Source organism: Ciconia boyciana, chromosome 7 (genome assembly GCF_034638445.1).
Source record: "Ciconia boyciana chromosome 7, ASM3463844v1, whole genome shotgun sequence".
In the NCBI taxonomy this organism is placed as follows: Eukaryota; Metazoa; Chordata; class Aves; order Ciconiiformes; family Ciconiidae; genus Ciconia; species Ciconia boyciana.
Window position 1 is genome coordinate 49288815 of NC_132940.1, and position 14197 is coordinate 49303011.

The window sequence follows — 14197 nt, forward strand, 5'->3', positions numbered from 1 at the left end:
TTATTGCCCAGCGTTAGGCAGCTCCTCATCTCAATAGCTTCTCTATGCTCTGTAGACATTTTTCCTGACCATGCCCTAACTGCTTGTACCATTCAATAGCTAGAAAAACAGCAGCTTTCTGTTACAAATCCAAAACAGTTAACAAAATACTCACTAGCCAATCAAAGAATAGGTTGATGCTACCCAGTAACTCTCGTATTCCTACCTCCTGAGTGCTTTTTTCCTGTCTTTCTGGATTTTTTTTTAACTTCAAACCTTTTTTCCCTGTTCACTCCCTCTGCTATTTAGTCCTTCTGGGGGCTGGGTGAGGAGAAGAATATCCAAAAAGAAAGGGGTAAATATTAAACTATTAAATTCTCAGTTCTAAAAATGAATTTAGGAAAACAGCACCTGGCAATTTCAACTACCTGCAATCAAAAAGATATTTTGTCAGACATGGAACTAATTATCAACTGATATGAATTCTAGTTTGTGGTCTCAATAAGACAGGATATGCTAGCTCTATTTAAATATGATTAGGCCTGTTGCTCTTCATCTCAATACCCGATCCTTTTCTCTAAGGATTCCTCTATTATGCAAATGAACAGCAAAGCAATTAAACACTTCAAAAAGGAAGACTGAAAATTTGTAATGAAAGAATTATCATCTTCACCTCCTGAAATACATAAAATAAACCACATGTTAGGAAATAGTCTTCTGCATTACATAATGCCATTCTTCTGTTCAGATGAAAACTGCCCACACCATTCACAGAAACATCTGAGCTGAAAACATTTGAGGTCATGTAAACATCTGGACCTATCTTGCCACGAAAATCTACCTACCCTCCGGTTTCTGAAACGTGGCAAGCAGAAGAATTGAGGATGCCTCCTGAAAAACTGTCCATAAAATGGAGGCTTTTGTTGTTGTTGTTAAATAAGTTAATACATCTCAATGGTTAAAGCTCTTACATGAGATTCTTATAATCCTGTATGTATAAATTCACATCTGCTGGACAACAAATGAATTATGAGATAACACTACTATGTTATTGTCTGCATTTCACTTTCATATTTTTATCCTTTATAAAGAGGTAGCTAATTTAATTATAAATCCGTCAAATCCAAACTACAAATTTTCACTAGCTTCTGTTCATTTGTGAGTACCTCTCCATGGTCCTTTCCTTGTCTCTAAATAGCAGTGATTAATTCTGACACCTTCTAAAAATGCTGCATTAGTAGATTTCATTACAAACTCCCCATATCCACAAATAAAACTAATCCATTCTGGTGGAGAAACAACTCAACACAAAATGCACAGAAGGTTAGTGCGGTTAGCACAGAAGGTCTATGCCAGTTAAATTTAGACCTATCAGAATCAATGTAAGAAAACTAAACAGTCTAGAAAAGTTAGGACCGCTCATTGAACTGAGTTCCAAAAACTACCTTTTTTCAACAGGCTTTATAATATTTAGTCAAAACAGACTTTGCTGTTATATCACACTCTGGGTCAGGATAATTGTATTATATATGCACAAACTTTGTAACTGCACTAAGTACTATATAGCCAGTTGTCTAAAAGTATCTTCATTCCAAAAATCAAAATACACTGCAAGAAAAAAATTTCACCAATAAAACTGTGAAACAACACAACCATGTTGTGGCCTCCCTCTCAGGATAGTATACATCAGTGAGAATCTTGCTACACAACACGATGCCTTATGCTGAGGTATTCATAATGCTGAAACCTGTTCTTACCACATTTATTGATTTAATGAGTGATGGCTTATTTTGAAAAATCCATTATTCCTACAAAGTGATTAATGCTTTCATCCTTAAGCAGCTTAAAACTTTACTCTCAACATCTGGAATTTCCTTGAAGATCGCACGCATCAGTTACTGAAAGCAACACTTTGAAGTGTGCACTCAATATACCATCCAGGACAAAGACATTAGGTGGTAATTCTCGTGTTTTCCGGTATCTCTCTTCGGATGAGATTCCAGTTTTAAGTGCTACAGATAAAGCTCACTCTTTAGGAAAAATAGGAGAGTTCTCTATGTTTCACCTTGCTCTAAAGCCGTAAGAAGCAGAAGCAGCAAGCAGTGACATCTTTCTTTCTCCAAATACAAGAAAGTCAAATTAAACAGTAATGTTACTTTCTTTTTGTCCTAAGCCTCACTATCCTAATCTGAAATGTTCTAGGAACAGACTGTGGGCTTCTTTCTTGTGAGGAAAAGGAGAAACTTCTTTTTGGAAGAGAAAGAAGCTGACTTCTTTCTATGCACAGGCTAAAAAGAAAACCTCTGGATGTGGCATATACTAATGTTCAGACTCACCACCTACTCACCACCTACCTCCTAGGCAAGAAGTACTTGCCTGCTTCAGGCAAAACCCTTGCAGTTGGTAGGATACCTCCACATCCTGCTAACTGAGAAGGAAGGAAAAAGAGCTGGAGAATTGCAACTGGTTTCCCACAAGACAAGGCAAGTCAAGGCAGCAGAGAGAAGGTATTTCTCTGAAAGGAACTTGGGAGAACATGCATGTCACAGCGTTACATATATGTAGAGCTACTAACTATCCAATATCACTCCTTAGCTCATCCCTTGTACACTAGGGATTTATTTTCCCCTGAAATTCTGCAGTTTTCAAGTTTATAGCTTTATAGGAACAGACTTTAAAAAAAAAAAGTGCCAAAATTATTCAAATTAAAACAAAGATTATTGGTTTTCACTCTGTAAGTCCTTAAGCAGTAGTGGATGTGCAGCACATGATATCATTCATTCTAACTGCTACTTCCGCTATTAGTTATCATTGCTAAAATGTATAAAGGGAGCTATAAGCACCCGAATATTCTGTTACATTGGTACAATGATGCAAAAAATCTAGAGCTAAGCAAAATGCAACCCAGATACCATGCACTGTTAGGCTATATTATCAGTTACCAACTGAGTTTACTAGCTATACTCACCTAAGCAGTATCACTGGAACTTCTGAAAAGAGATAATTTATGTAAACATGGATGGCAGAACTAAACCCTTTGGGGTAACCAATTTTTTTTTTCCTTCTCTACCTTTGTTCAGCTACCTTGTTTGTTTCCACTCCTTCCCAAAGGATCAGTGTCACATTTTCCATTCTCTCTACCTAATTTTGTAATTTCAATGACACTGATACCTCACCTTAAAAAGATTTATCCTGCAGACTATGGTTTTATAATGCATCTGTAGATATCAACCAAGCCATATGGATCTCAGTGGATTTTCAGTGCTCACTCTGCAATTTTTGATTTTCCAAATGTAATGTGTAGATTCCTATCATTATTCTAAACAGATAGAACATCTGTTCAATGTGTTTTATATACTGAAAAGAAAAAGGAAGTAATTTTAAACTATATATTGGAATCTACATATAAAAATATTAGAAGATTTACAAAACATGTAACTGGTACAAACCAGGGATACAGAGGCATTTGTAGCTGGTTCCAACACTGCGACAAATGCCATGTGCACAAGGATTCAGAGCACAGAAGTCGATCAGCTGAGCACATGTAGGTCCTGTAAATCCAGGACTACAACTGCAGGAGAAGGCAAGTCTATCTGCATAACAGGTTCCATTGTTCTGGCAGGGAGATGACGCACAAGGGTCTATTTTGTCTTCACAAGAGGTTCCTAAAAACCCTAGAAGAAATAAATGGTTTTGATAAGTAAACATGCTGGAATGCATACAATTTTAATAGCTAAAGCAAGTTAAAAGTAAGCCATTGACATATCTATGCTCCTATTTTTTTATTCTATGAAAATTACAAAAATACAGACTTCCTATATATATTAAACTCTAATTTTACCCATTAACATGGTATGATATAAGATGTTTCAGGTAGAATCATACTATCATATGATTAAGGCAGTGAAGTGCAAAAATATTTGTTGAATCTGACAGTGCTTATCCACTTTATGAAGTGTATCTGGCTAGGAAAGCAGAACGCATTTTCTAAAGATCAGGAACAGACTAACGTGGAAAAAAAGAAAAGCCAAAACTGACCATTGTTTCATTTCTGTTAATGCGTTTGTTACGAACAACCACCTCTAAAGCAGCACATTCGTTTACTTGAGCTTCAATAATTTAAAAGATTACCTTTTACAATAACATACTTCTTATTAGCAGGAGAGACAATGATTTATTGAAGTGACACCATGTAAAAATTAGACATAAATAAAAGTATATCCTTGCAAGGGAGTTGTTTTAATCAGAAAATAATAGCAGTAGAAAATAATAACATTTGAACAAATTGTAGTATACTAACTATAGTTTTTATCACACACACATCACATACATAGCAATGCAAAGCGTGGTTATTGTACCCAAAAGCAAATCAGAAAATATTCAAATTCTAGCACCCCTCCAAATAAAAGAGCACACTGTCCTTTCCATTCAACTCTAATATTTTTTAATGAGTATTTGGTCCATTCGTACAGACCACCACTTTTCAGGCTCAAAAAATTCCCTGGAATATTTTACATTGAAGAACAGCTCTTAAAATTACAATACACTAATCACTGGGAATGAGAAATTAGGAGCAAATCAGGCCAGCCTCCACTCAAGACCCATCAAGCCAGCTTTACCAATCTAATCTAACAGAAAGTGTTAACCACTGCAGTTGTGCCAGTCTAAAAGACAAAGAACAGACCACATTACCACTGTTATGCAGGATATTGTAGCAACATTTCAGACACCAAAGAAAATAAGTAAATGCATGAAAAACTATTCTAGGATTTGAAAAATATTTAATCAGAGAAAAAAACAAATTTACAAAAAAAAAAAAAAAAAGAAAAACTACAAAATGTGTCCAATGGCGAGAGAAAGGATCAAGATGGAGGAGATGTCTCTGTTATATAGCAGCCTGCCAACGACTCGGAGCATGAAAACAAATAATGACAGGTGACACTCTGGATTAACACTCAGTATTGAAATCTTATCCCTGATGGAATGAAGCAGATTTTTGGCCTTACTTCTATAGTATTTGTATCTATAAAGTCTTGTTGTTGGATTCAAAGCAGTTGATGTATTAGAGCTGAACGCCTATATTCTATAAAGCTTATGATGAATACCAAAATTGAGAGCAAATACCACATTCAATACATACTTTACAGCATCTCATTATCTTTTACTGACTCTAAATATTTTTGTTATAAACAATGTCATTCCACATTTCAAGCAAGGTACAATTCATCAGGGAATAGTTTTCAGTTAATTTTGACAGATGTGTTACTCTGAGGGCATTTTGATTTTCTTTCTTTTCTAATTATTCATGATTCACACTCAGGTGAGTTAAACTGTAACTTTGTTTAACTGTCGTTCTAGCACTGTAATCATGGGTAGCAAGTCAGGAGTTGGCATTTCTGAAAACAAGCGCATAAGAAATAGATTAATTTACATTTTAAAGCATAACAAAAACCCCCAAACATTTACTAAAAGGTTCAAATTCCACAGTTTGTTCTCGATTGATTAGATTTGTTGAAAACCTGGGCCAGAAAGATCGAGTGAACTGGGCATAGTCTGTCAACTTGACTGAGCTCCAAGACTTGAAGAGTGAGGGAGGGCTGAGATAATTAGCCTAAAGATGTTAAAGTTTCCAGCGCACACACACACACACAAAAAAAAAAGAGACTGGCAATTCATTTTAAATATCCCCGAGGGCTTCCTCAAGGAGACACACTCCATGTTTTAGATATCCACAAAAGATCAGTGAACTGCATCAGAAAGAGGGGGAAATGGATACTAAACAAAGTTGAGTAACCCACACAGAGTGTACTACAGGGATCTACTCAGAGAATTAACAACACTTAGATTATTGTAACTAAGAAAAAGATGGAAAGGCCACAACTGCCCTGTGACTTCCAGACAAAACTAGGACATTCTTGGGCACTGCTGATAGCAGGATTTTAGTAGCATCCTCATAATATCAGGTCCTGGGCAAATGACTTAAAAAGCCCTCATGTGTTCATAAATCTTACACCAGACCTATGGAATGAAAAACAAAGAAGAAATAATCCAATTAAAAAAAAAAAAAGGGAATTAAAAAAAGAAACCTACAAATTGAACTTTTAACAGTTTAGTCATAAGTAACTCAGCAACAGACCAGGGAAAAAAGCAAGTCTGGCAGGGCACAGGCAAAGAACAGAGGCAAGAGCCTTCTGCCCTCTCCATTTTGCTGTCCTATAGCACAGATTGCTTCAGGGGCTTTATCAGGACCACCTGCACACCAATGTTGAAGAGGGAGAGCTTAAAAACAGATGTTGTGGAATCCTGTATTAGAGGTCCCTCCTGTAGATGATAACTTAATAACCATCAGAAACTGAAAAGAACAGAAACCCTAAAATCAAGAATCTAATTCCAGCAATGGTTTGCTGACAAATTAAAAAAGCCTGTACTGTTATCATAAAATCCCAGCCAGATTTAAAAGAATCTGCAAGGACTTTTAACTATTACCAGGAGGAGATCAGCCAATGAGTCCAGTGAAATCTCTACACTAACTCTGAAACTGGATTTAAAATGATCAAGGAGACCTGAGGTCACACAATGACACTAATGCTGCTTCACTACAACCTTCGCAATAATCTTCCCTACAAAGAGAAGCTTACTGGCAGATGGCTAATGCTTCAAGTGACAAAGCACTTCCAGAACCTATGCAAGTTTAAAATACACTAAAACATGTTGCCCTTGTGCTATCTTTGACTGCACTGTGAAATGTGTTTAGTTGATTCTGGAAGTTTAAATCTTATGTATGAGTTAAATATCTGAAAATACTCAAAGCAGCAGTAGTTACACATCTAAATCGAAGATCTATTATTTTGGCATTTCTAAATGTCCATTTAAGTCCATATCAATAAAATTGTTGAAAACAAATAATGCAAATAATGAATTTAAAAATCAAATTCAGAGGTGCATTGATTGAAAGCAGAATAAAATGCTGTAGGAAAAGAAAAAATCAGGGTTATTTACCTGTGGGTAAATATCCCCTGAATTGTTTTTCAGCCAGCTAACACAACCCCTACCCTGCATCTAGGTCATTATTGGTGTAACAGGGACATGACTGAAAGGTAAAGACTACTGGTGATTTGAAAGATCTGAATGCAAAATTTACCAAAGGAATAACATGGAAGGTAAAGGAGAAAGGCAATATTAGAAAAGATTTACACTGCTAAAAAACACAATACAATATTTGTGCTTACACGGATCAGACCATTTGGCTAGTTGTCAAGAAGAATAAAAGCAGTAAGTCAGGTGATATTCTTCATATATTGCTATAGTCCTCCAGGGCAATGACAGAAACTAGATCAGAAAATGTTTTCAGAGACAGAAAAGCTCTGGATAAAAGCCACATTTCTCATCATGGTGGGATTTTAATTACTTGGCTATTGAAAGTGAAAGAGCCATGTACAAATCAAGGAAGTTAAGCATTATCTGAAGATACCGTACAACTGCTTTTTATACAGTCTGCAGAACAACCAACTTGCCTGAAAGTTATGTTAGACCTAATTCCAAGAATTACACACATGTGAAAAAGTAAGTCTGCGAACTGCTAGGACTAGGGATTACAAAATCTTTTGATTTGAAATACAGGGATAAATATTAAAAGAAATACAGGCAATTTATTATTTTCACTACAGAAAATTGTTTTATGAGGAAATACAAGATGTCTGATGGAATTTCACCAGAATTCTATAAAGGGAAAAATTATACTTATCATAAGGAAACAAGAAATCACTAAAATGTAGTTGTAAGATTTTTATTGAAATTCACTAAGCTAAGTCTTAACAGATAAAGATGAACAGAGACTAAACCCATTAAAGCATTATGGAGAAGTCTATTAAAAATAGGAGCAATTTGGGAAGATGCCAGGTAAAAACATTACATTAGCAGAAAGTAGCAGAAACTAAACAGCCATAAAAATTTTTAATTAACAACAGAATGTTCTTCAGGTAAATTAAACTGTCTTATGGTAATATGAAGAATTCTGCATTCTCTAATCACCAGTAACCTTGGGTAATCTTCCATATGCAACAGCTGTGGGACCTAGTTTCCTGGAATCGAGATAATAAATAGGTTTATTGTACGTAAACCTAAAGAAGTTAGAAACACATCTGCAAGGTATAATATAGAAAAAGGCTTTTACATGAACAATCAAGCCCAGAAAAAGTGAAGACCTTGAAACTTAAACTATTCTTAATCTAGGCAAATAACTTCTGTTCTCCCAGTCAATTAAAATTCATGGTGACAATGTACATTTTCTAGCTGCTATTGCAAATCAACACATATGAATCACAACTTAGCATCTTCTATAGCTGTCAAACTCTTTATTTTTTAAACCACAGAAACCACAATAAGAGCATTCATAAATTTGCTGCTTTCCAGTATTTCCAGAAATACCTGCAGGTATTTCAGGGCGCTGCTGCTCAGCGTGTTGCCTAGCTGTAGTTACCTGCAGCTAGTCAAATCAAATTGTCAATAGTAAAATAAAATCAGTCCTAAAATGTGAATTTCAAGTAATCTATATGCTTGACTCCTAATCATAACATTGTTTTCTCTCTACCTCCTTCTACAGGATGGCTATGAAATCCATAATTGTTGATGAGTATTTTTCAAAAATATATTAATCTGAATGAAAAGATTTCTGCCACTTCTGTCAGAGCAGGTGACCTCTGCATAGAGAAAGTAGCAAAATCCCAAGAATCCAAGCTAGTTTCATGTGGTTGGCCAGCTGAATGCTTGCTATTTTTATCACAGATTAATGTTTTCCTATAACACTGAATGTTTCCTATACACATCATCAGGACATTAACGACATTAACATTGCATGTAACAGAACTTCAGAAACATCTTGCAACAGAAGTTTATTTCTTTGTTATGATAGCTGTTCTGCACTTTGCTCAATATTGTCTGGCTTTGTTCAAAACCATATTCCACTACTAATTTATTTGAATATTATCTTATAAACAAAATTAACAAAGACGCTTCAAATGTTTAAAATATGTAAAAAATATATATATACACAAATACCAAGTCTTTCATTCTATCAACTTTACAAAATTTGCATGTGTAAGGAACAGATTAGTGAGACTTGTATTTCCTCATCACATGATCAGGCAATTTCCGTACACTTTTTTAAAAAAACTTTTGACAAAGATTTCAATGAATTTAATAATTACATAAGTAAGGATAACTAGTTTCTCCATTGCTGAAACATTTATTGTAATTACATTTGCTTATTCCAACCAGCTTTTCTTATGTTTCTAATTATTATTTGTATATTGACTTGCACTTCAGGGTCCTTTGGGAATTTACATAACATCTCAGTGACCTAAAGAAAATTAATTAACCAAATTTAAAAATTGATGAGCAATACCCCAATCAACTCAAATAAAATGAATTCATATCCCTGTCAATACCGTAGTATGCTATACATTACAATAAGTGGAAGAAAATCAGAGAAGATATTTAAGAGTGATACGGGTATTTATGGAATCATTCTGAATATAAATTTCAAATAGCGATGTTCAGGTTGACAGATGTTTACTATATGTAGGTTTTTAGAATGTCTAGAAATTTCTTTGCCATGATTATTTGAAGGTAATATTTGCTAAATGTATGTTTATTATCATGAAACTTTAAAGAAGATGACCGAAGATCCCTACCCCACTGTAAGTGCAACATCCCAAACATCCTTTTCACAATAGTAATCAAAATTTTGAATAAATTATTGAGTCATTAGTATTGCTTAAGCTTCTTTGCTATAAATTTGAGTATAAGATCCAATTTTCTCTTTAGTACAGATCACTCAACAACTTCAGATAGCTGTTTATTTTCTGACATATTTTGGACATTAAAATCTACAATGCATCACACAAAATGGAATCTGCAAGCATAAAGAAATTTTCTTTACTAAAGGACTCTTAAGACAGCAAAATTGTCTAAAGAATAATCATGCAATGTTCATATCTGATCTAATGCCTCAGATCTCACCTTCTGTAAGTTATCACATGCTTCTTTCATGAACCACAGAAGTAATTTTTAAAAGAAATGCACAATCTCAAGATCATTCCTCATTGTTTCCATCTCATTCCTTCTTCTGCCATCTTTTTCTTTTCCCTTTGTGATACTTTCCATCTTCTCTTATCCTTTTTTGCCTAACCATATTATATCTCCAGTCTTTTAGTTTTTACACATATATAAGCTCCTTGGCTACCTTTCCCCCACTGTGCTGAATTAGCACTACAGAAAGAAAGGCCTCTTCTCAACAAGCAATTACTATTACGCACAGCAGGAGAATAGCAGCTGAGCAGAGACCTCACTTAAATTAGAAACCTATCATGGGGTTTTGGTAGGGTCTTTTTTAATGGAAAATTTGAGGACATGCTAAAAATAGCAAATCTGCAAGTTCTTGCATCTGCAATTTTCGATTAACTATTCTTTGTTGTATTTACAAAAATAACCAAATCTCTTCAAAACACAAAGAAAAGCTCTCAAAACATGCCTCTGTGAGAGGATAATACCTCAAAAGAAGAAAGAAGAATCATGGGAAAGGCAGTCATTAGTAAATTTAGACAATATATTTTGTTAAATCAAACCTTTCTTTCCCTCCACAAAAATATCTGAATTCCTGAGCTTGTTAGCATTAGTAGATCTTCCAGAACAAGATGGAAAAGCAACACCTTATTACCCAATACATCCGTTAGGCTACTCCAGAGCAATAGTGCTGGCCCTTTCAGACAGACTGTGTCACTTCTGCACCAGCACTCTCCCCCCTCTAAAGAGGGGAGGACATGAGTAGGAAGCACAGCTGCATAACTTCACGGGAAGCATTCGCTCTTTGAAACAACAGTAATTATTAGGGAGCCAGGGAGAACCTTTGAGGCTGCTGCTGAGTTATCAGAGGCTCATTCAAGAAGAGCAACCATGCACACAAGATAGTATTTGTTCCTGCAAACCTAAGAATGATTTTCTCATGTCCAAGGGACTGAAATCAGACATGGTGCATACAAGACTATTCTTTCTAGGGAAATAACCCTGGGCAGTCCAGAAAGTGATTCCTGAAACTTTCTATCCTCTCCAAAGGCTTTTTCTACATTGGAAATAATAAAAGGTCAGTGTATGAAAACTGATTTTAACAAGAGTTGTAAATGTATTTCAGTAATTTTTTTTTCTTGCAGTGCCCCAGTGCTTTTTGAAAACATTTATACCATATGAGCATGTTACACATATAAATCAGCAATCAGAGTAACAGCTCTCCCCCCAGTTCTGTCCTCACTCTATGACATGGCTGTTCTCAGAAACATGGAAATGATACTGGGAGACTAGAACTGGTAACTGCACAGAAAGTTTCAGACAGGTGACCCACAGAGCATTTTTGCCTGTCAACAAAGTCTATGGGCAGAGAGGTACTTCTTGAAGTTGCTAAGTAATTGTAATTTTTTTTCTTTCTTCTGGAAGGGTCAAAAAGCACATTGTATCTTTAAGGAAAGTCCAGAAACCATAGAAAACCTCAAGATTCCAAGCAGAAAAGGAGCACAGGTTTGTAACACATAATAAAAACAGAAGTGCCAACAAACAAAAATACCAGAATGATGAGAAAATGGTACCAATGTGCCCAGAAGGAAAAAGAGCAAAGCATACAGCCTAAATACTAAGACAGTACAATGACAGTGCCAAAATAAGCCTACTTAAAGCAGAGCACACAACAGAAACAATTGGAAACTTATAAAACACATATATGGATCAGTGGCAAAGAAAGGAGCAGAAGATAAATATTCAAGAAACAAAGCAGGCAACAAGACTGTAGGACCAAGTGGTATAACACAGACAGCCAAACACGAGTAAAACTGAGAAAAGAGAAGCGCCAGTAACTTGGTTCTCCTGCAGCAGAAAAGCTGCTATCAATAAGAATGCTACACATCAAGCAGTGGCACATCAGATAGCTGCTCCATCACTCTCTTTGGGGAGGGCAGCTCTGGAGGGAGGCGAAGGGAAGGTTTTCCCCCCCTGTGCTCCAGGCCTCCCCCGCGGCACAGGGGAATGGCGCGGGGCCCTTGGTGCAGCCAGCTGGTGCACTTGCAGGAGCAGCATTGCTGCCTGCGGCTGTGCCAGGGCCCGCGGGCCAGGCGGAGCTGGCAGCCTGCCCCACTCCCGTTCACAGGCTAATTGCCGCTGGCATGAGCTCCCTGAGCAGGAGAGCAGCCACAACCCCGCACAGCAGCCAAGGCATAAATGCCTTTTAGCAGGGCACTGAAGAGCTACGCTACAAGCACCCGTATCTCAGCCGCAGCACCACAGCATACCCACAGCAGAGGATGGGTGACGTGGCCATCTAGGGACCTCGACCCACGAGTAACCCTGTCCCATGTCCAGCATCTCAAATGGCAGTAGGAGAGAAGTTGAGAGATGGTCAGCACATTCATTAATAGGTCATCAGGAGCAAGCAATTAAGGTATGCCACACACAGAAACAAATATGGCAGTTCTAAACCAACCCAAAATCCCAGTAGCTATTTTTCCAAGCGTTTATTATTGGAAAGATCATTTCCTGCAAAGCATCCTTAAAGATCCTTGAACAGATTTCCTAAGAAAAATGCAAGTAAATTATTGACCAAGTCTAACATCTAATAATTTTCTCACTGAATTTTGCTACTAGTTATAAGGCAAACAATTTTCAAAGTTCTTCCAAATGCAAGATCTGCACTGCTGTCAAAATGTCAGTGTCTGTGTTTCAGGACAGCTGTTAAGCAGGTCACTCATTAAAGCATAACACTCTAGAAAAGCAAGGGATCAGTCTAAAGGAATTACAAATAATCTTCATTATTAAGCAAGTATATATTACTGGAACAAGACTTGTACCCTCAGAGCAAGCATAAGGTGCTGGCAGAATAAAAACAACATCCACAGATCAAGAACAGAAATATAATTAGTTCAAGGTCCTAATCTTAATTATAAATAACTGATAGAAGGCTTCATAATTGAGAGCTTTCACTCCTGATAATTTTTTAATGAGCAATTTAGGCATCTGCCATTCCAGTCAGCAAATTGTTACGAAAGCATACACTTTAGCATTGTCGTGTCCTCATTTCACATAGTTACATTTACAGTGTTTACCAATGAGAATCACTGAAAGGCTTTCATGTAGAGAAAGGAATAAGTCCAAATAGAAAGGAGAATGAATTAAAACTTTGGGGGATTGAAGTCATTCCTTTAGTTTTGAATTATTGCTCTTACACACATTTTAGCCAACTGACCCATATACAGAAATATCCAAATACTACATGGGAGGCATCTTTTTCTCACGCATTTACTGGACAACACGAAAATCAGATCACACCCTAAGTCTCCTCGGATTCACCTTTCTCACAGTGCTGGAGCCTGATTTCTACTGTAGAGGTGCCAGAGAATGACAGAACGTTTCTGCGCCACATATACACTGAAAAGCTAAGCTCCTACCATACTTCATATACTATTGCTGATTATACAACGATTTCTCATCTGGATTTTTTTTCTGCTTACAATTATGGCCTAAGGCACAATTTTAAAAAAATTTAAATATATATATCAATATAACTGAAAATTTAGACTAAGTACACCCCACAAAACACCAATTTGTATGAGATACTAGATAGGTCTTTGCTGTTTACCTTCTGGGCACTGACAACTGAATCCATTGATGTTGGATGAGCAGGTACCTCCATTTTGGCATGGCTCCTGGATGCAATGATCAATCTCTGACTGGCATAGCTCTCCGGTGTAACCTACAAAATGGTATACAACATTCAGAAAATGTAGCAAAAATGAGGTTTTATCACTAAATGTATTACTAGGTCATTCAAACAGTACCATTAGTTTTCTTGAATAAAATTAACCAAAGTAAGGAATAGAATCCAGGACAGTCTTCTATTTTTTTATAAAATGAGATTTTTAATTAGAACTTATACTTCACTGGAGAAACATAAATAAGTAGTGGAAATCTAGAGATAATATCAATTGTATTTTACCAGCAGCAATATTCTGACAGCACTAGTATAATGGAGGTTGCTGCTGGGTCCTCATCAGCACCCATATAACCAAGAAAGAAGTCATTTTTGAATGGTTTTCAAACGCATCTTGAATCTCAAGTCAATAATCTTTAGCAAGACTTTAAACAAGACTTGACATTATGAATTATTTGTGCATATGCTGAA

General features: G+C 36.3%; 1 protein-coding gene across 2 annotated transcripts in view; it reads right to left on the reverse strand.

Annotated features, from left to right (window-relative positions):
- Positions 1 to 14197, reverse strand: part of DNER (delta/notch like EGF repeat containing) — a 145415-nt gene that overhangs the window by 26893 nt on the left and 104325 nt on the right. For both annotated transcript variants that reach the window (XM_072867265.1, XM_072867264.1), the window contains exons 7-8: positions 13655 to 13768; positions 3429 to 3653 (exon numbers count right to left, since the gene is read on the reverse strand). In XM_072867265.1, coding sequence (XP_072723366.1) covers positions 3429 to 3653; positions 13655 to 13768 — 339 coding nt within the window. The remainder of the gene's footprint in view (positions 1 to 3428; positions 3654 to 13654; positions 13769 to 14197) is intronic.